The sequence below is a fragment of the Petaurus breviceps genome, unplaced genomic scaffold, assembly GCF_028583685.1.
Source record: "Petaurus breviceps papuanus isolate PSGF00001 unplaced genomic scaffold, PetGlider_PUasm1.0 189, whole genome shotgun sequence".
NCBI lineage: Eukaryota > Metazoa > Chordata > Mammalia > Diprotodontia > Petauridae > Petaurus > Petaurus breviceps.
The window spans coordinates 29,594,797-29,616,151 of NW_027185809.1; the positions used below are offsets into that span (position 1 = coordinate 29,594,797).

A 21,355-nucleotide genomic window follows, 5' to 3' on the forward strand; every position below is an offset into this window, starting at 1 on the left:
CACCATGGAGGAGTCATTTTATAAGGAAGCGTCCCTAGGGAGGGGGATGGAATGGGGGGGGGGTGTCTTTGGGGAAGTGTGATCCCCTTGTGATGTCCCTGACCAACTTTTTTCGTCACTTACATAGGCAATTCTCAATCACCACCACCTAGAAAATGGGTAGGAAGGACTGCTTCTCTTCCAAATTATTCCCCAGAATTCATGATCTTTCCCCTCTGTCTATGTCTATGACCATACCACTTGGTATATTCCTGATCTTCTCTGATCTCAACAAAATAAGCAGATTTGGACCTAATTAGTACTTGGGCAGGAGACTTCTTGGGAATATTATGTGAGGAAGACATTTTTTTTTGGTGGTCCAGTGGAAAGGGCTCCGGATTTAGAGTCAGAAGGCCTGGGTCCCAGATCTTGGCTCTGCCACTTATTATATGACCTTCATTTTTCTAGGCCTCATTTTTTTCATCTGTGAAATAAGAGGATTGAATTAGATGGTTTCTAAAGTCTCTTCCTACTCTAAATTTTTAATCCTACAATCTCTTCCATTCAATGTCCATTGCAATACAATGCTTGGCCACTTTTAATGTGCATAATTCTTTTGCTATATATAGTTTGATTGACACAATAGGTTGGTCCCACTTACAAGTCGACATTTTGGATAGTTATTCTTACTTTTGTTTTAAACTATTATTCCTAACCCCATTTCAATCTATGCTCCTTTTCTCTTTGGGATCTTATTGACCCTGAGGATATAAGTTCCTTTTGGTTTGACTCTTCTGTTCATTCCTCAATTTCAGGTCATACCTGCAATTTCAGCTACCTGAGTTGAGCCCTTTACTCAACCCACTTTCAAAATTCCTCTCCACACATTTTTTTGTAAACAAGTTTTTCTTTAGGTTTCTTTGAACTGAATGGTTCAATTCATCTTATGTTGGACTTTCTGAGCTCAGTCTTAACCTTTCCTTAGTTCTTGATTCTTCCCTCCCTTATAAAAATAGTAAAAGCACAGAATGTCTAAGCTCAAAGGAACCTTCTAAATTATCCAGTCAGCCTCTCCTCCCACCAATTGTACACATGAATAATCTGAGATCCAAAGGTGAATTGATATGTCCCAAGTAATCCAATAATCTCCTGATAGAGGCAGGACCTGAACCCACATTTCCTGCCTCCCTAGTTCAGGGTCTTTCTACTGTTATCCTACTGCCTCCTAAGCTGATAGCACTCTGCCAACATCAATAAAGTTTTCAGCTTCTTGCATATATATCCCAGTCCTCTTGGCAGCTTCAGGGCGAGTGTCTTTTCTCAAAAAACACTAGTAACTGGGGGCCATATGTGACACAGTGGATTGAGTCCTGGCCCTGGAGTCAGGAGGAAATCAGTTCAAATCTGGCCTCACACATTTACTAGTTATGTGACCCTGGGTAAGTCACTTAACCCTGACAGCCTCAAAAAAAAAAAGAAAGAAAAAAACCCCATTAATATAGTAGTTAGTACAGAACCATTAGAATAGAAGCAATAAGATATAATAGCTAGAGGGCTGGCCTTGGAGTAAGAATGAGGTATATTCAAATCCTGGCTTTGATAACATACTGACTGTGTGACTATGGGCATGTGACTTAACCTCTCTAAAACTTTAAGTTATAGAGGCACCACATGGAATGAAATTAGACATATGAAACCTCCTCCTTATAAAACAAAACAAAACAAAAAAACCTCTTCAAGATACAGGGTATCCCAACTTAGTACAGTTTTAAAGTATTGAAACCTGATCAAAATCCAAGGGAGGTGATTAAAGCTTAAAATTGCACCAAGACTTTTGGGACACCTTGTGTAGAAGAGGAAATTAAGTGATTTTTTAAAAAATAAATAAGTTTTTTTTAAGTAAAATAAGTTTTTAAGTAAATAAGCCACCGGTCTTAAGTTTTTTAAAAAGAAAATAAATAACTGGTACGTTCCCTCAGAAAGCAGTTAATTATTCTTCTTATACATTTAGTAATCATTTATTGCGAATATATTATTTGCAATTTGTGGCTTAGTGGATAGAGTGCTAGCTAGGCTTAGAGTTCAAAGACCTGAGTGGTTAGCCAACTAGCCACAGGGAAGTCTCTTTGGCACCCTAGCTTCCTCATCTGAACCTCATCTTCCTCATCTGTAAAATGGTAATAACCTGTAGAACCTATCTTACCTGGGTTGTTCAGGGATCATATGATGTATGCAAATACATGCAAATGAATGCAAAGCATTCTGCAAACTTGAAGGTGCTAAAGAGGGTGTCCCAAAAGTCATAGTGTGGTTTAAAGCTTTATTTTAGAATACCCTATACCTGTTGGATAACCTCTTAAAGTCTATAAATTAGAGATGAGTTGCTAATCTGCCTTCTTGGGAATTTTTTTTTTTTAAGCAATCGGGGTTAAGTAACTTGCTCAAGGTTACACGGCCAGTTATTTCTGGGTGTGGTGCTGAGCGTCTGAGCCCGGGATTTGATCTCCAGGTCATCCCAACACTGGAGCCAGTGCTCTTACTCGCTGAGCCACCTGGCCGCCCCTCTTGGGAATTTCTACACCTAGAATTCATTACAGTAGAGAAATTAGAAGTTGGACCTCTCCCTTACTCTTTCTCTGCCTGCCCCCAAAAGTTGGTTATCATCGGTAATTACTATGCTACATTCTGAGAGATATAGAGATATCCTGGACACAGTCCCTGCCCTGGAGACCCTAGGGGAAACCCAAATTTTGTTCATTTTTATAAGATAGAGAATAGGAGCAGTATATCACTCCTGATACTTTGCCTCAAAGGATCTTCTCCAGCCCCAGCAACTCTATAGGGCAAAATAGAATTCTCTTCCCAACAGCACTCACTTAGAATCCAGGCGTTCTTCCATTCATGCAGCATGTTCCGGAGAACCTGCCTCTCCCAGGGCACATTTTCCTCTATTTTCTGTACAAAATCCTTCCTTCCTCTCCTGGGCTTGACAGGAAGAGTCTCTTGGCTCAATTGCAGGAGGTCCTTGGCTGGGGTGGGCAAGGCTGTCCAACGGAAAGCTCCCCTTTGGGGTCTGGGAGCTGTCCCAATAAGATGGAGAATGATTATTTGTTCTGACGGGGTCCCCCCATCTTTGTCCCTCCTGCCCTTAAAATGAAATCAAACCACCCAGCAGTTACCAATGCTGACTAGAGGCAGCCAAGAGTCCTCCCTGGCAAAACCTCAAGACAAATTATATTCTTTTGGTTACACAGTACCCTAAGTAGTGAGGAGCTATAGACTCACATGAGAAATTAATACTATATCACAGGGGGAGAAACCAGAGATCTGATTAAAGATGTAAAATTTAAAGGAGTTTTGAAACCATGGTGGGGTATAGGAGTTAGGGAGTTGGGGTTTTTTTCTAATTTTTTTTTTGCACCACCAGACATCCTTTGTGTTATAAGTGCTGACATATAATAAGTAGGATTATTACCTATAACAGGAATATTGTGGTAGGATAGCCCCATGTATGGCAATCTGTTGGGAGAGACAGATAGAGGAAATTCTTCTCCCTCCTTGTCCTGGCCTTCTGATTTGCTAACATTAGTTGAATAATGATTACATATTGTAAATCTATTTCCTTAAATTTATTCGATTTCACCTTGAACTGGCTTAGGAAGCTATCACAGGTAGCCAGGTTTGTGATTTTCTGGGGAGAATGATGGTTTGGGCCCTTCATTCCCTTTGACCTCACATTAAGGCAGGAATTCTCTCTCTCTCTGTCTCTCTCTCTCTCTCTCTCTCTCTCTCTCTCTCTCTCTCTCTCTCTGTCTCTCTCTCTCTGTCTGTAATGGGAATGCAAATTTGGAAGATCTTCCCTGCCCCTAGGCTAAAGTGCACCTGAAGCCTGGGATGGGAGGCTTGTTTTTCAGTAGGTACTTCTTGATTGGCCAGTGAGTCAATAAGGTTGTTATATTCTCTGAGCCAGGAGAAGGGTATATAAACCCTGATTTGAGGCTTTGTTTTGGGGGCTCACTTTGAGAAGTGTTCTGTGATTTGATCTGGATTCTGGGAAGCCGTTGTCCAGAGCCCCCTCCCTCCCCCCCGCTTTGAAAAACCCAGATGTTGAAACCCAGATGTTGACTGGGTATGGATGTAATGGTTGGACAGTTTGGAAATCTGTCTACTTGATGTTTCTGTCTTGATAATTCTGCCTGTATACTTTGAAGTTTGGGGTGCTGACCTTTTTCCCCTGAACTAGGTGAATGATACATGTTTGACTGATTAAAGTAAGCTTGTTAACCCATTTTGAGTTGCTTTCCTTTATCAAAGCAGATCCAAGAACCTGTGGTGGCAGCAACCCTGAAGACGCTTGGGGTGCTCGCTGCTACACTGTTTCTCTCCTTTCTGGTGTTTTTAATAATAATGGGTATCTTATTTTTATCAATTATTTTTTTGTTTTCAACATTCTTTTCTTTTCACAGTTTGAGTTCTAAATTCTCTCCCTCCTTCCCTCACACCCCCTTCCATTCACTGAGAAGGCAAACAAAATTATAAAAATTATACATGTGAAATCATGCAAAACACATTTCCATATTAGCTATGTTGTAAAAAAAAAGTAAAAAATATTAGGAAAGCAATAAAATCATTTGCACTCTCTCTCTGTAGGTTGATAGCCTTTTTTCATCATGAGTCCTTTGTAACTGTCTTGGATCATTGTATTGATCAAGGTGGCCAAGACTCTCACAGGTGATCATCATTACAACATGCTGTTGCTGTGTACAATGATCTCCTGGTTCTTCTCATTTCATTCTGCATCAGTTCATTTAGGTCTTGCCATGTTTATTTGTTTTTTTCTGAAACCACCCTCCTTGTCATTTCTTGTAGCACAATGATATTTTATCACAATCATGTGCCACAATTTGTTCAGCTATTCTTCAATTGATGGGCATCCCATTGATTTCCAATTCTTTGCCACCACAAAAAAGAGATGCTATAAATATTCTTGTATATGTAAGTCCTTTTCTTTTTTCTCTAATCTCTTTGGGAAACAGAGCTAGTAGTGGCATTGCTGGATTAAATAAATAGGCACAGTTTTGTAGCCCTTTGGGCATGGCTCCAAATTGTTCTCCAAAATGGTTGAACCAGTTAAAAACTCTAACAGTTTATTAGTATACCCATTTTCCCTCACCCCCTATAGTATTTGTCATTTCTGATAGAAATGAAGTGGTATCTCAGTTGTTTTAATTTGCATTTCTCTAATCAATCATACAGTAGAGCATTTTTCCATATGACTATAGATAGCTTTGATTTCTTCCAAAAACTGTTCATATCCTCTTACCATTTACCAACTGGGGAATGGTTCTAATTTTTAAAAAAATTTGACTTAGTTTCCTATATATTTGAGAAATGAGGCCTTTATTAGAGAAACTTGCTATAAAAAATTTTGGTACTACTTCATTTTATATGATGCCTTTTAGTATAATGTAGTTTCCCTGCTAATCTGTTTTAATTAGTTCTATTTTTGCTTTTGCTTTGTCTAAGATCATGATTGCTACCCCTGCCTTTTATACTTCAGCTGAAGCATAATAGATTCTGCTCTGCCCTTTATTTTAATTGTGTGTGTGTCTTTCTGTTTCAAATGTGTTTCTTGTAAACAACTTATTGGTGGATTATGATTGCTACTCCATTCTGCTATCTGCTTCTGTTCTGGGAGTGAGTTCATCCTATTTCGCACTCACAGTTATGATTACTGTGTATTTCTCTCCATCCTATTTCCTTCTGTTTCTTCTTCTTTCTCTCTTTTTATCCTGTTGCTCCCTCAAAGTCTATTTTGTTTCTCACCACTGCTTCCCTTAATGTGCCCTCCCTTTTATTGTCATCCCACCCTTTCTCTTATCTCCTTCCCCTCCTATTTCTCTATTGGGTAAGTTATATTTCTATACATAACTGAGTGTGTGTATATATAACAAATAACGTAGATATTCTTCCTTTTTTTAACCAATTCTAATCAAAATGAGGCTCAAGCATTACCCAGCCTCCCCATTTTCCTCTCCATTATGAAAGCTCTTCCTTACACACATCATTTATGTGAAAACATTTATTCCATTCTACCTCTCCCTTCCCCCTTCTCCCAGTACATCCCTCTTTCTCACTCCATTTTTTTTGTGGGGGGGAGGGAAATCATTCCAACATAATCATTCCAACACCCATGTCCTCTGTCTATGCAGGCTCCTTCTAACTGTAGGGCAGAGATTCTTTTTTTTTTTCTTAACATGATCAATTTATTAATTAGACTGACAGTAACCAATGAACTGGGTCAATGGTCTCTCTCAATGACCAAGAACCCCTATGTAGGGCTTTCCATCCTTAGTATAGTTTTGGGGAATACAGAGTTGCATAGTTGAGGAAGACAATACAATTGGTTACAGGGTAGCAGGGATAACATGACTGGTTATTTGAAAGAAAGCTGGGTAGCACCCTTACATAGGGCTAGTGACCACCCCTCTCTGACAATGAAGGAATGGTCATTGTTTTACGGGACCCATCAACATCTTGCTGACTTGGTTGAGTTAGCAGAACCCCTGGTGCCTTGAAAGGTTTGTTAAGGAGATAAGACCCAAGGATATGTAAGGATGGTCAATATACCTTTTGAGGATAATAACAAGTTATCTATAACTTTAACTCAGAGGGAAAGCTGAAATGATTTTAAGATTAATACAGCATAAAATCAGTTAAACTCATTCCAAAGAAACTAGAGGTAACATTAATTTTGATACTTCTACCATTTGTGGTTTTGGCTTCATTTGGCACCCCAAACCTTCCCCTTCCCTCTCCACTCAGCTTACAATAACCAAGAGCAAGTTAGCTTTGTTCCTATTTCTCCAAGACCCCCCCTCCCCACATCAGTCTGTGCCCTGAGGCCCCAATCCCAGCCCAATAACTGTTCTGGCCCAGGGCCCTTCCCTGTAGGGCAGGGATTCTTAATCTTTTTATATCATGGAAACTTTTGCAAGTCTGGTGGCTATCCTTCTCAGAACAATGTTTTTAAATGAAAATAAAATACATAGACTTACAAAGGAAACCAAATATATTGAAATAAAAATATATTTTTTCCCATCCAAGTTCTTGGAGCCCTGGAATGTAGCCATTAACTCCAGATTAAATGCTCTTGTACTAGGGGATGGGTGAATCAACTACATTATCCATATTGCCTCTCTTTTCAGACCTTTATTGCCTAAAAATCAACTTCAAAACACCAAGCTGGATTAACAGTCACTAAAATATTTTTTATATAGCTTTATGACAAACAATAACAAGAGTAGACAGGAGGGAAGGGGAGCCCAAAGGAGTGGCCAATTCAGTTCTTTTGAAATGAGGACAGCTAGTGTTAAGTGTTCTGACAATAGAAATTGAATAGCTTTGCCCAGTTCAGTCTCTTTCTTTCCCTCTTTGTGGGGAAGAAAATAAGGGCATTTGGGCAGAGTTATGCTGTTATCCAAGTTGTATCCATCTAGACTTGGAAGCTGGACAGGGAAAAGGGTCTTCCCAATCACCGCTCAATCCTTTGTAGTTTGACAAGATGGCTTCAGCCCTGCCCCCTGCTTAAGTCTACCACAGCAGCTCTGAACATCAGCTATTAGAGTATTTGTAAAGAAGAACAGAGAAGCATAGATATCTGACTCTGCAGGCATCTTTTTGACCTGGCCTCCTCTCCCTTATATTTTCCCCAAATATATTTTAGCCTTTCTTAATCACTGTCCAACTCCTTGCCGTATTCATGATCTCAGTGGCCTGTGGAATCCTGGGGAAGATTCTACATTTTCTTAGTGACTCTAATACAGGGTCAGATTCTGATGCATGGTTAAATTGACAGAAATACACACACATGTATGTATGTTATATATGTTAATACAGGGTGGAAATAAAAGAAAGAGGAAAAGGAAAAAAGAAAGATGAAAAGGGAGAAAAGGAAGGAAGGAAGGAAGGAAGGAAGGAAGGAAGGAAGGAAGGAAGGAAGGAAGGAAAGAAAAAAATTTTTTTAAAACTCCCTTTGTGATCTCATTGCAAGTCAGAGAGCTTTCCTTCCCTGACTTCACTTGATTCTCTGAGTCAAGAAGGGAACTTCTTTTGGCTGAGAAAGAGTTCAGAGTAATTATGGAATAAAACTGTAGAGGGGAAGGTCACAGGATCTCTTCTCTCTCTCTCTCTCTCTCTCTCTCTCTGTCTCTCTCTCTCTCTCTCTTTCTCTCTCTGTCTCTGTCTCTTTCTCTCTGTCTCTCTCTCTCTGTCTCTGTCTCTGTCTCTCTATCTCTCTGTCTCTCTGTCTCTCTCTCTCTCTCTTCCCGCCCCCCCCACCTCACCCCATTATAGGTCATGAAAATGGGAGATCATCCATTTAGAGTTCTAGAATAGAACAGAATGTAAACTGAGAGCTGCCTCTGGAGATAACCACTACAAGAATCTTCTTCCCATCAGTCATGTAGCTTTGAAAGGGAGCTACTTGACCATTAGGAGACACTGCATCTATCAAGGAACAGAGACATAAAGCCCAGAAAGACACAGATAAAGAGATATAGCCATCCAAAGAAAGGAATAGTTTCTAAGAGTGAGACCTCTGGAAATTGAGTCAAGCTAAGGAAAGACGACTGCCTAGCTGAGCAACCTGGCCAGGGGAGGAAATATGTAAGAACTGTATAGAGAGAAATAGCACCTATAAACTCTGCAGTCCCAGGAGTTGTAAATTGCCTTTGTCATTCCTGTATTCTACATGTATGGCCCACTAGCACTTTGACCCTAATTTCTATGGGTTCCAAGTGCATTTGTGGGACAGTACACTTGCAGCTTGATGGCTCAGCGGATAGAGAGCACTGGGCCTGGAGTCAAGAAGAACTGAACTCAAATCTGGCCTCAGACACAAACTAGCTGTATAACCTCGGGCAAGTCATTTAACCTCTGTTTGCCCAGGAGGAAACTGGGTGGCTCAATGGATAGGGAGCTGGTCCTTGAGTCAGGAAGGCCTGAGTGTAAATCAGGGCCTCAAACACTTATTAGCTGTGTCATCTCAGGCAAGTCATTTAACCTCTGTTTGCCTGAGTTTCATCATTTATAAAATGGGGATAATAAGAGCACCTATACTGCCCCACCCCAAGGGTTGTTGTGAGAATCACATGAGATAATATTTGTAAAGTGCTTATTACAGTGCCAGGATACAGTAGCCACTATATAAATGTTAGATATTGGTGGCGATGGTAGTGATGGTGGTTTTTTTGGGTTTCATGGGGAAATGTTTTAATATCCACTTTACCATCTTGTTTAATACCTTTGCTATGAGTTAATCGCTTTTACTGCCTAGTTTTTAATGGAAAACAGATTTGTGAGGGCTTGTGTTAGGAGTACAGACCTAAGGGTTACCTCCTGGAATTCAAGGTAGCATCCATGGGAACTCAGCCTGTGAGTGTGTGTACTAGTCTAGAGGGTAAGTTACATCATGACCAGAGATATGTTCTTCATACCTCATCTTGTGGGAATCTTGTTCATGTTCTTCAGTGAGGATTCACTCAATTCACTGGAAGCTTTCCTCTGTGTTGTTTAGTACTGACTTTTAAATATCCTGGGATATCCCTATGAAATTTTCCATGTGTTGTCTTCCATTGTTGTTATATGACTAGTCTACCTCTTCTCCTGGTCGTAGACTCATAGTATGATCATAGATAGAGTAAAAGTGACCTTTCAGGCCATCTAGTCTAACCTCATGTTATACTTGAGGGAACTGAGGCCTACGGAGACTGAGTCAGACTTGCTGAAGGTCATACAAGTAGTCCACATCACGCTTGTCTTTTATGCTCTGCCTTTTGAGTAAGAATTTTACTTGAATATTGTTTCAGTATTTCAATAATCTATGATTTCCATGGATGAAAATTGCAAACTTGGTGGCTGTTGCCCTTCACTCTCAAAGAGCACCAAAATGATATCGCTATGCTAGAGTCAAGTGTCAGTGTGTCTGACTGTGGCTGATCAGATCAATACGACCTCGGAATGCTCTACCACAGGCCGGGTACAAACAGTCTGTGTGAACATTTGGGGTGGATACTCTAAATTTACACATTCTGCGTTTCCCTTGAGCTATCTCAATTTTGCTTTGTTCATAGAGCACAGCACCTTCTCTGATGTGGGCACGCCATGAGGAGGGATCCTGTGCCAGTGTCTCCTATGTCACACAATCAAGTCCAAAGTTCTTAAGAGAGACCTTGGGAGTGTCCTTGTATCCCTTCTTCTGACCTCCATCTGGACACTTGCCCTCTGTGACTTCTCCATAAAACAGTCTTTTTGGGAAGTGTATGTTTTTTTTGTTTTGTTTTGGAGGGGGGAAGGCAGGGCAATAGGGGTTAAGTGACTTGTCCAAGGTCACAAGGCTAGTAAATGTTAAGTGTCTGAGGCTGGATTTGAACTCAGGTCCTCCTGACTTCAAGGCAGGTGCTCTATTCACTGCGCCACCTAGCCACCCCAGCAAGCATATGTTTTGCATTTGAACAATGTGGCCAGTCCATCGGAATTGCACTCTCTGAAGCAGAGTTTGGCAGTTTACTTTGAGTAAGGACTTTAGTGTCTGGTACCTTAGTCTGCCAGGTGATTTTCAAAATCTTCCTAAGACAATTCAAATGGAAGTGATCCAGTTTCCTGGCAGGGCAGTGGTGTACTATCCAGGTTTCATAGGCATACAACAATGAGGTTAGTACAATGGCTCTGTAGACCTTCAGTTTGGTAGTCAGTCTAATACCTTTCTCTCCCATACTTTCCTTTGGAGCCTCCCAAACTAACTCTGAGCCTCATTATCAATGTGTACATCCCTGGAAAGTATACTACCAAAGTAACTAAACTTATCCACAGCATTCAAACCTTCTCCATTTGCTGTAACCAATGGTTCCACATATGGATGGTGTGGTGGTGGTGGGTGATGGACCACCTGAGTTTTCTTGATGTTAATTGTTAGGCCAAAATTAACACAAGCAGCAGAGTATTGATCCATACTTTGCTGCATCTCAGCTTCAGAGGCTACAGTGAATGCACAATCATCTGCAAAGAGAAAAATCATGCACCAACACTCCCTCTATTTTGTGACTTGGTAGGTCCTCTTCAACACTTGCCATGGTCAAAACATTCATCACCTTGTGGTCAACTTGGTGATGCGTCACTCTGAACTGAATCTACTAAGACTGGTCCTTGGATAACAGAAATGCCATCTATTCCTGGGCTCTTTATAAAAACCTTTCCAGACTGGTAGAATCAATCAGATCTTACTTACACTGTGCTGGCATATCTTTGAGAGCTCAGGCTCATCTCCAATGCCTCATCATGGCTGGAGAACTAAGAAAAATAGTGTTGGCAATATAGAGGATAATCTTATATTCACTAAGCAATTCTAAAAAAAATTTTTTTTATTATTATTATTTTTTAAGCAATTGGGGCTAAGTAACCTGCTCAAGGCTACACGGCCAGTTATTTCTGGGTGTGGTGCTGAGTGTCTGAGCCCGGGACTCAATCTCCAGGTCGTCCCAACACTGGAGCCGGTACTCCTACTCGCCGAGCCACCTGGCCGCCCCTCAAAAAAAATTTTAAACTTCTGTTGACAACTACAGGTATTAAAATGTATAAACAAGTGCATTAAAAAATAAGCAAAATGAAACAAACCTAGGAGACTCTGCACAGCTCTATGATCAGTGAAGGAAGGGGTGATGCTATTGATACCCAAGATTGTCCTGGGTCCTTGTAAGCCCAGTGGTTAGGGCACTGGGTCAGAGGTTACAAAATAGACCATAAATCAAGGATGGTGTCCTTTTGGGAGACAGTCTGTTTTATCAGACTAGTTGTAATTCTTTACAAGTGGGGTACTTGTTGCTACCTTGATTAATCTCTTAGCAACCTCACATTACTCCTTAGATAGATTTGTCTATCTTGCAGAATGAAGATGTGCTTTCAGGTATGGAGCAGAGGCAATCACTGAGAGCAAAGGTTAGGGCAGGCCCAGGCTCACATAATTGGTTTTATAATCTGGTTTATAGATATTATATCAGATTTATACCAACTAGGTACATTAGAACTACTGAGATTTTTTAAACTTCCATATAGAATATTAATAAAGATGATTTAGTGTTGATGGGAAGGAATCAGGCTAACTACCCTTGGCGTTAACTGGTCTATGAACCAGTGACTTTAGTTAAAGCACCCATAATCACCAGAAATATTACTTCAATCATCACCACCCTTCAATGGTTTCCTCCTTACCTTCTAGATGACGTGGCTCATAATTCCACTCTTCTGGACCTCTAGGGAAGGCCGTTGGCAAGTGTTTACAGTACTGGTTGAAGTTTTCCAAAAGGATATGGTCATACCCCACACCATCCTGATGGATGATCTGAACTAAGTCTGAGTGGGCATAAAAATGGCCAGTCATAGCAGGATCCGCTTTCATTCTCTCCCCCAAGTCTACCCTCCCTCCACTCTTCCAATTTTGCAGGCTTAGTGATCAGACCTAGTTTCTGACTGCCCTAAGGACTTGAGGAGACCCTTTGAAGAAATCTATAGTTGGGGATGATATAGCTGCAGGAAGAATTGGGAGTGGAAAAGACAACAAAAATCATGAGGATGTGGAGTTCAAATTTCCAGTGAGAATTAGCATAAAAGGTCAGGACATGTTTTACCAATGAGTCTAGTTCTGGGTTAATATCCAAATGCCTTAGCAAGGTATGGTCTTTCTGGCTCATGATTGCTAGATGTCTTAAAGATACACTTTTTCTAGAATAGCTCTTTGAGAGCAAAATTTTTTTTATTAATTTGTTTGTTTACTTTTAGTTTACAAGATTCAATTCCACAATTCCTTGAGTTTCACATTCTGTACCCCTTCCTCTCCTCCCCCCCCCCCATGGCAGCATACAGTCAAGTATAGGATCTGTAAATACTTTCACATTAGACATTAGTCAGGTTATAAAGATGGATTGTATCAGATGGAATAAAAAATGGTAAAGAAGAAATAAAACCAAACAAGAAAAGGAAAAAGATCAGGTAGTTTGCTTCAATCTGTATACAAACTCAGTTCTTTCTCTGGATGTAGACATCTCTCTCCATCATGAGTCTATTGGGATTGACTTATATCACTGCATTGCTGAGAAGAGTCCAGTCTATCAAAGTTGGTCATCACACATACATTGTATCTGTAATTGTGTACAAATTTCTCCTGCTTCTACTCTTCTCACTCAGCATCAGTTTGTATAAGCCTCTCCAGGTAAATATGAAGTCCACCTGCTCCTCGTTTCTTATAGCACAATAGAATTCCATAACATGCATATACCACAGCTTGTTCAGCCATTCCCTAATTGATGGGCACCCCCTTAATTTCCAATTCTTTGCTACCACAAAAAGAGCTGCTATAAATATTTTTGTATATATGGGTCTACCTTCCACTTCTATGATCTCTTTGGGATATAACCCTAGGAGTGGTATTGCTGAGTCAAAGGGTATGAGAGAGCAAATTTTGATGGGGACTTATGGGAAAGTAAGAGGGGGAGAGAGAAGTATATAGCATGACCAAAAAGAGCGGGCCTAGATAGGGGACCATAGTGGTATCCCAGGGCAGTTAAGGAGTAGTATGAAGACTTTGGGAAGGCAAGGGCCAGAAGTATCACTAGATTAAAAAAAAGGACATTGAAAGGGGAGGAAGGGGAATATCAAAGACAAAATATTTGGGTTCTGCAGTTTTAACCAGGGTTAACCCCTCCATATGAGGAAGTGGGATGGGCAAGAAGAAATAACAAACAAAAAATCACTCCCCAATCATTTCTGGTCCCATCAGCATGGGATAGAATCCTCAAAATCTGAGTCATCCAAGGCTTCTCAATCATTCTCGTGGTCATATCAGAGACAAAGTAGGAACCCTTGAGGACTTGGATCATGGCCCCAAAATCCCTCTATGCATTGCCTGCCTCACCCCAATACCAAGGGCCTGGATTTCTTACCAAAGTAAATCTCCTGTTCAAAGGCATTGTCTGTGGCGTAAGCATACTCCCCAGCTCTGGGATTTATCTGTTGCCATTGTTGTGTAGGTTGGGCCCGGAAAAGGCTCCGTTCAGCAATTATGTCCTCAGCTGTCTTGTTGGTGCCAACCGTTATCTCGGGTCTCTTCTTAAGTGGTAAGTAAGCAGGGATTCTTGGCAGAGGGAAAGAATGGAGGAGGAATGAGTATGTTGAGGAGAGAGGATGGACAGAGAAAGAAGCTTCCTGTCTGGGTGTGTTAGGAAGAGGATGGCCATCATTGGCCACTACCAGGGATTCTTTCTTATCCAGGTAAACAGAAGATCATTCCCCTTTGCAAACATGAAATGGGAACATTTAAGAGGCAGTGGGTTGTACTGTGGAACTTGCCACACAGTTTGTTAAGCTTCTCAGTGGATAGAGTGGTAAAATTAACATCAGGAAGACCTGAGTTCAAATCTAGCCTCAAACACTTACTAGCTATTGTGACCCCGGGCAAATCACTTAACTTCTATCTGCCTCAGTTACCTCATCTGTAAAATGGGGACGACAATAGCACCAACCTCTCAGGACTTGTGTAAAGATAAAATGATGTAATGTTTGTAAAGTACTCTGCAAACATTAAAGCACTAAGTAAATTCCAGCTATTATTAGTATTGCTTGATATGTTACATTTTCCCTATGAAGTGAATCCTATGCTATTTATCATGGGCTCTTAGTCTTTTTACCACTGGTAAGGTTGATTCACTTGTTCAGGGGGCTGTTGTACTAATATTTCTCTCATGGATCATTTGAGATGGATGATAAGGTCATAGACTCAGAGCTAGAAGGGACGTCAGAGGCCCTAGTCCAAACCTTCCATTTTACAGTTGAAGAAGCTGAGGCCAGAGGACAAGTGATTTACCCAAGGTCACACAGACACTAAGCATAAGAGCAATGGCATTCTGGGAAGTGTTTAACCTCTGGCTCTCCAAAAAGAAAAAAAAATATGCTTGCCTGAAATACTTTTAAATTTAATCTCCATTATTATCTCTGTCCCTTAGCACAGGGCCTGATACATTTGCTGTTGTTCAGTCGTTTTAGTCATGTCCAACTTTTCATGACCTCATTTGGAGTTTTCTTGGCAAAGATACCAGAGTGGTTTGCCATTCTCTTCTCTGGCTCATTTTACAGATGAGGAAACTGAGGCAAACAGGGTTAAGTGACTCGCTCAGGGTCACACAGCTAGTAAAATGTCTGAGGCGATTTCAACTCCGGTCTTCCTACTCCAGGCCCAGCACTCTATTCACTCACTGCACCACCTAGAGCCCCTCCTGGTATATAGGAGATTCTTAATAAATGCTTCCTTCTCCCCCTCCCCTTGCTTTAAGTCTAGACGATCAATGAAACAACAAACCAAATGGCTTGACTCCATTTTGAACCAACACAGCTCTGATTAAGGGGGAGAATTTAAAACTCACCTTTTGATTCTAGAGCCAGTGTCCTTCCTATGGTTACACAAAGCAAGGAAATGGAAAACCCCCACTTTCAGTTCCAACTTTACCAATACCTCAACCTAAACCAATGACCTTTTTCAAATTTCATTAGACCATAAACTAAGGGCAGAGAGTGTCTTTTGCCTCTTTTGATATCTCTCGAACTTAGTCCAGTACTTGGTACACAGTAGATGCTTAATAAATGTCTATTGATTGGATTGATGCTACTTACTTTCTTGTTTTGCCTGTATGACTTGAGACAGCCCTTCTCTTCCACCCCCTACAGGTAACTGGTATCTCGGAAGTGCCTGGAAAATACTGCTACTCTGTTTTACTCAAGAATGCTCTCCAAATTTCATCACTGGACTGCCTGCTTCTTAGTTTTATATCCTTTTACTAGTTGCCTTTCTGATGAGTAAAATATAGGCTTCCTGGGATTAGAACTCAGAACCATAAATTTTTAAATTCTGTGCTGCCATTTTCTAAGGGGCAGCTAGGTGTCCCAGTTGATAGAGTGCTGGGCGTGAAGTCAGGGAGATTCACCTTCCTGAGTTCAAATCTGGCCTCAGACACTTGGACAAGTCACTTAACCCTATTTGCCTCAGTTTCCTCAACTGTAAAAAGAGCTGGAGAAGGAAATGGCAACCCACTCCAGTAAACTCCTGGAATTAATAAAGCAAAACTAGTTAAGAGGGTGCTAAAACTCACAATGAGGGAAAATAAATAATAAGGGAGAGAACCTAGCTGCCCTTGATTCAATTCACTTCCATGAGGACTTATTTATCGAGCAGGAACTGTGCTAGATTTCAGAAATACAAAGGGGGGCGACTAGGTGGTGCAGTGAATAGAGTACCACCGGCCCAGTTCAAATCTGACCTCAGACACTTAACATAAAACTGGCTGTGTGACCTTGGGCAAATCACCTCCCCTCTCCAGAAAGAAAAAAAAAATTAATCAACTGAACTTATTATCTCTCTGTTCCTCCCTAAACCTACCTGTCTCCCTATTCCCTATCCAATCCCACCTCTCCATCACCAGTTTCACTTTCCCTTTATGTGTTGTCTTCCCCCATATATATATATATATATATATATATATGCATATATATAATGATCCTTGAGGGGAGGGACAGTCTTGCTTGTTTGTGTTTGTATTCTCACTACTTAAGCACACGGCCAGTTCATTCTATCTATCTGGCTATCATCTATCCATTCATTTTTTAATCTATCTATCTATGCTTCTTGAGGGCAGAGAATATGTCATATTTGTATTCCCATCACCTTAAATGTTTGTTTATTGCAGTTTCTGCCCTAGTATCAGTGATACTGAGATTATTGAGAACAGAAGTGTTCAAAGGACCAAAGGGTAAATGTTGCCTCAATTTTCAAAAAAAGAAAAAGTGAATAATTTTCAAATTATAAAATGCTGAACATTTGGTTTATGGACATTCAGAAAGGAGAGTAGACTGAATACCAATAGGCAATATGGCTTCAACAAGAATAAGTCATTTAATATTCAAACCATGGTCATTAAGGACTCAGTGTCAATTTGGAGGGAAACCTCCAGGAAAATGCATTAGGCATTTGTCTTTGCCACTGATGTTCAATATTTTGTCAATGCCTATGCTGAGGGTGGGGAAGCTGCAGCCTCAAGGCCACATGTGACCTTCTAGGTCTTCAGGTGTGGCCTTTTGACTGAGTCCAAATTTTACAGAACAAATTCTTTTACCAAGGGGATTTGTTCTGTGAAGTCTGGATTCAGTCAAAGGTCGCATTTGAGGCCCTAGAGGGCCACATGGGGCCTTGAGGCTGCAGCTTCTCCACCCCTGGCCCATATATGTCTTTATCAAGCTTACCAAATTTTTAGATGACACAAAGTTAGGAGGATTAGCTAGCACAATACATGGCAAAGTCAGAATCCCAAAAGATTTCAAAATATAAGAGTGCCAGCTGAATCTCATAAAAATGAAATTTAATATAGATGGATGTAAAAATCTTCCACCTGGGTTCAAAAAATCAATTTCACAAGTATAAGATTGGAGGAGGTATGGCTATAACAGCTAGTGTTAAAAAGGTGGGGGTGGGCAGGGGCAGTTTTAGTGGATTATGAGCTTAAGAAGAATGAACAGTAAGCCATAGCAGCCAAAATACGTGATGTGATTTTAGGATTTTAAGAGAAAACTAGTGTTCAGAAATGGCAGGTGCTCCTTATTAGACTACATCTAGAGGATTGTCTTCAGTTTAGGATGTTTCATTTGAATGTACCACCCTTCAGGTACCAAGAAGATATGCACTATGGAGATAAACACCTGCTACTCAGGGTGGACGTTTCCGCTGATCAGAAATTGACCCTCAAAGGGTTAATCCGCACACTAACTGACCAAACAGATTGTGATTGACTGGGTTGGCTTCCTATGCTGAGTGAAAGGGAAGGAGAAGTAACGGCCTTGGAAGAAATGGTCTGAGAGGTGATCCATGAGGAGCTGGGGGACTGCAAAGCAGCTAAGAGAGACTGAAATCAAAGCCCCCACAGTGTGTAGAGGCAAGAGGAATGCTGTGGTTCTCCCTGATGTGTAAATGCTTCAATCTGGTGTCTGAGCAATCCTCAGCTTCTCCATGTCTATGTCCAAGAGAAAGACTGGACCAGCATTGCTACTGATGCTGCTGTAGCTACAGGTGGGCAGGAATCACTTGGGCCACTGCAGAACCACCTGAAGCTGTCATTTGCTGGGAACTACCAGTGGAGAAACTCCCTTCTCCCTTCATGTGTCTGCATGTGCATGCGTGTGTGGGTATTAAATTTTACATTGCTGTTCACCTGGTCTCTAAAAGTCAGCATTAATGTAAAACTGTGATCAATATAATGCATTATTCCTGCATGTACTTTAGTGGCTTAAATGTTTGTTGACTGATTTGATCAAAAGCAATTGAGGGGAAGATTGTTGTTGACTATACAGAGATAAAGGGAAGTCCTTTAATTTTCTGGGATCTTTCATCAGCTGGAGGCTTGAATGAACCGCCAACCGTTATCATAACAAATCAAAAGGTGGGAAAATAATTTGTCATGTAGTCATTTTTCAGTCATGTTTGATCTTTAGTGTCCACATTTGGAGTTTTCTTGGCGAAGATATTGGAGTGTTTTGCCTTTTCCTTCTCCAGCTCATTTTACAAATAAGGATACTGAGGCAAACAGGATTAAGTGATTTGCAAGAGTCACACAGATAGTAAGTATCTAAGGCCAGATTTGAATTGAGGAAGATTAGTTTTCCTGACCCCAGGACCAGCTCTGCCTTTAGGGAAAATAATAAGTCTTGTGAACACAAACCATAATAGATTTTCCCAGCAAAGTAAGAGAGTCAATATGTTGGTTGGTATGACACTTTCTCCTAAGGTCCTCTGAAGGAGCATCCTTTATTTTATTGCCTTAACTGGTTCAAGGAAACTTTCTTTGCTGCAGAGGTGGAGGTGAACCCTGGTGACTAGAGAGGGAATCAGGATATAGGTTGGAGGTGGGAAAGCATGGCTCAACCCATACGAGGGTAGAAACAGATAGAGGGAGGAGTTAGTTCTCTCAGGGCTGTGAATTCCTCCTCCTTTCCCCTTAGGTTAGGAAGTCTCATCTATCAATCACAGCCTCTCTGCTTAGCCTGCCTGAGCATTAATAATCCTTTGTGAGTCAACAAGAGACATTTTATAGGAATTTGGTTCTTACCAGTAGGTATCAATTTCCAGGGTATATATATGTTTAACTACTAGTCAAGTTAAGGCAAGTCAACAAGTATTAAATGCCCAGTCTGTGCTAGGCACTGTGTTAAGTAAGCTACTATAACCCTTCCCTTGCAAAAGTGTTGGGCTAAATCAATACCAATCCACCTGCTTGGCTAAATTAGAACCAGTCTAGGATGTTATGGTGAATAGAACATTGAATTTGGAGTCAATAAGACCTGGGTTTGATTCCCACCTCATCAGCTTACTAGTTGCATGACACTTGGCATGTATGAAATTATCACAGCAGATGAGATGTATACAGCTCTTTTCAAACCTTGAAAGTGCTAGACAAATGCTAGCAATTATTTTTAAGTGCATGTTCCTTTAAGAACTGACTACTCCTTAACTCCTCCCTAAACACACCCTGACTCGTCTAGTTAGCATATTCGGCACAGGTTTTACTATAGAATATCCTATATACACTTTAACTGTACCCCTCTAACGTTGAAGGTTCCCTAAGAACTCTTGCCCTCCTCAGGCTATTTCCTGGTAAATTCTGGGCAATACACCTATGCAGTGGATATTAAATGTAATCCCCAGGAGAAGCTGGTCTCTTTCAGTGGTAAATGCCATATACCTATTGCATGAGCCTTGGGGAAATCATAGTAGCATTATATCAATCTTACAGAGAAAGCTTTGGAATAAAAACCACTCCCTCAGAGAATCTAAATGAAGTGTTAGTCTTCCACACAATGGCTTTGATTGATTTCAGTAGTTGTACAGACCTTGTTCATATTCAGATCTGACTGAATGACTCAATCCAAACTTGTCATTCAGGGTCTTCCGTAATTTAGTCTCACTATGTCTTTCCTACTTTGTACCCCATTACTTAGATGTTGCAAAAGCAACTTTTGTTCCAGCTAAAAACTAAAAGCAGCACAATTTCAACCCCACCCTTACAGAAAAGAGTGAAAACTACCAAATATAGCCTCTGAAGCCAGAGCTGAAATACCTGAAGTAAACAGGGAGCAATAACTCTGGTTTCTTTTCCTCTTGGGTTGAAGTGACAATCTCTACACCCTCAAATTCTGCTGTCTCTTCAGCCTCGAGCTGGGCCAACAATTCCAGGTCACTGGCAGAGGAAAGCTCATCCCGGATATGGCTCCAGTCATACTGATGTCTCAAGAAACTTTGCCACTTGCTGGGAGGGACCCCAGGCCGTGGAGGTCTCTTGTTTAAGATCCATCGAGCTGTGCGCTTGTTCAATTTTTTTAGCACAATATTCTCCCAGCCTCTGGCCTCTCTTTCTGCTGGTTTAAGCCATATATCCCTTTGTTCCAGTTTCCACTCAGGAGTGTTTGACAGAATTGTTGATTGGGAGTCCATAATCTCAAAAGCAGGACTGGAGGAAGATCGAGCTGAGGAGTCACTGGGTGAGCTTTCTTTCTTAGGCCTCCTCTTTAGTTTGCGTTTCTTTGGTGTCTTAACACTTTTAGTTGTTGGTTGGAGGGCTGGTAAGGATTTCAGGTCCATTATGGATGAAGATAACAGTGGCTTGAGTTTGGGGGCCTTCCGAGCTTGGAACTCTCTGCTCTTGGGCAAAGAGATGATGTTTTCTGTGTTGTAGATATGGTCAAAATTATACTGGGAATAGGGTACGCAGGGCATCCCCCATTGCTGCAATACTTCTTGGGAGAATGACAGCTCTGCAGACGCCTGTTTGAGATATTGGTTCTTCAGGTGGGCACAGTGCTGGGAAATGTTGGGAGACACAGGTGGCACACCTGAGAATGAGTGACACTGTAACTTGCTCCCCGACTTAAAACAGCAAAGTGCCATGCCCCATCCTAATCCAGTAAAGGTATGCTTGTCTTGTGAATGGGAGGCAGCACGATCCAAGCTTGTAGAGCTATGCATGCTGTTCCAGGGTAAATACTTCTGAATGAAGCGCCAGGGCTGGATCAGAGACACCGAGGAACCTATTTTGGGAATAAAGAGATATGAAGAACTTGAATTGTCTTGGGAATTATTTGTCTGAATTGATACAGAGCAAAGCACACGATTGGAACAATTTATACTATAAAACGAATGAAAACAACACAGAAAAACTCCAGAACTCTGACCAAGGTATCACCATGCTATCAGCAAATAGGTAATGAGTATATAGAGAAGTGGGGAATGATG

The 21,355-nt window shown here is 41.0% G+C and overlaps 1 protein-coding gene across 1 annotated transcript in view; it reads right to left on the minus strand.

Annotated features, from left to right (window-relative positions):
• Window positions 1-21,101, minus strand: part of HEATR4 (HEAT repeat containing 4) — a 108,176-nt gene extending 87,075 nt beyond the window's left edge. The window contains exons 1-4 of the mRNA XM_069092131.1: window positions 20,184-21,101; window positions 13,974-14,164; window positions 12,247-12,387; window positions 2,856-3,059 (exon numbers count right to left, since the gene is read on the minus strand). Coding sequence (XP_068948232.1) covers window positions 2,856-3,059; window positions 12,247-12,387; window positions 13,974-14,164; window positions 20,184-21,088 — 1,441 coding nt within the window. The 5' untranslated portion in view covers window positions 21,089-21,101. The remainder of the gene's footprint in view (window positions 1-2,855; window positions 3,060-12,246; window positions 12,388-13,973; window positions 14,165-20,183) is intronic.
• Between the last annotated feature and the right edge of the window lie 254 nt (window positions 21,102-21,355).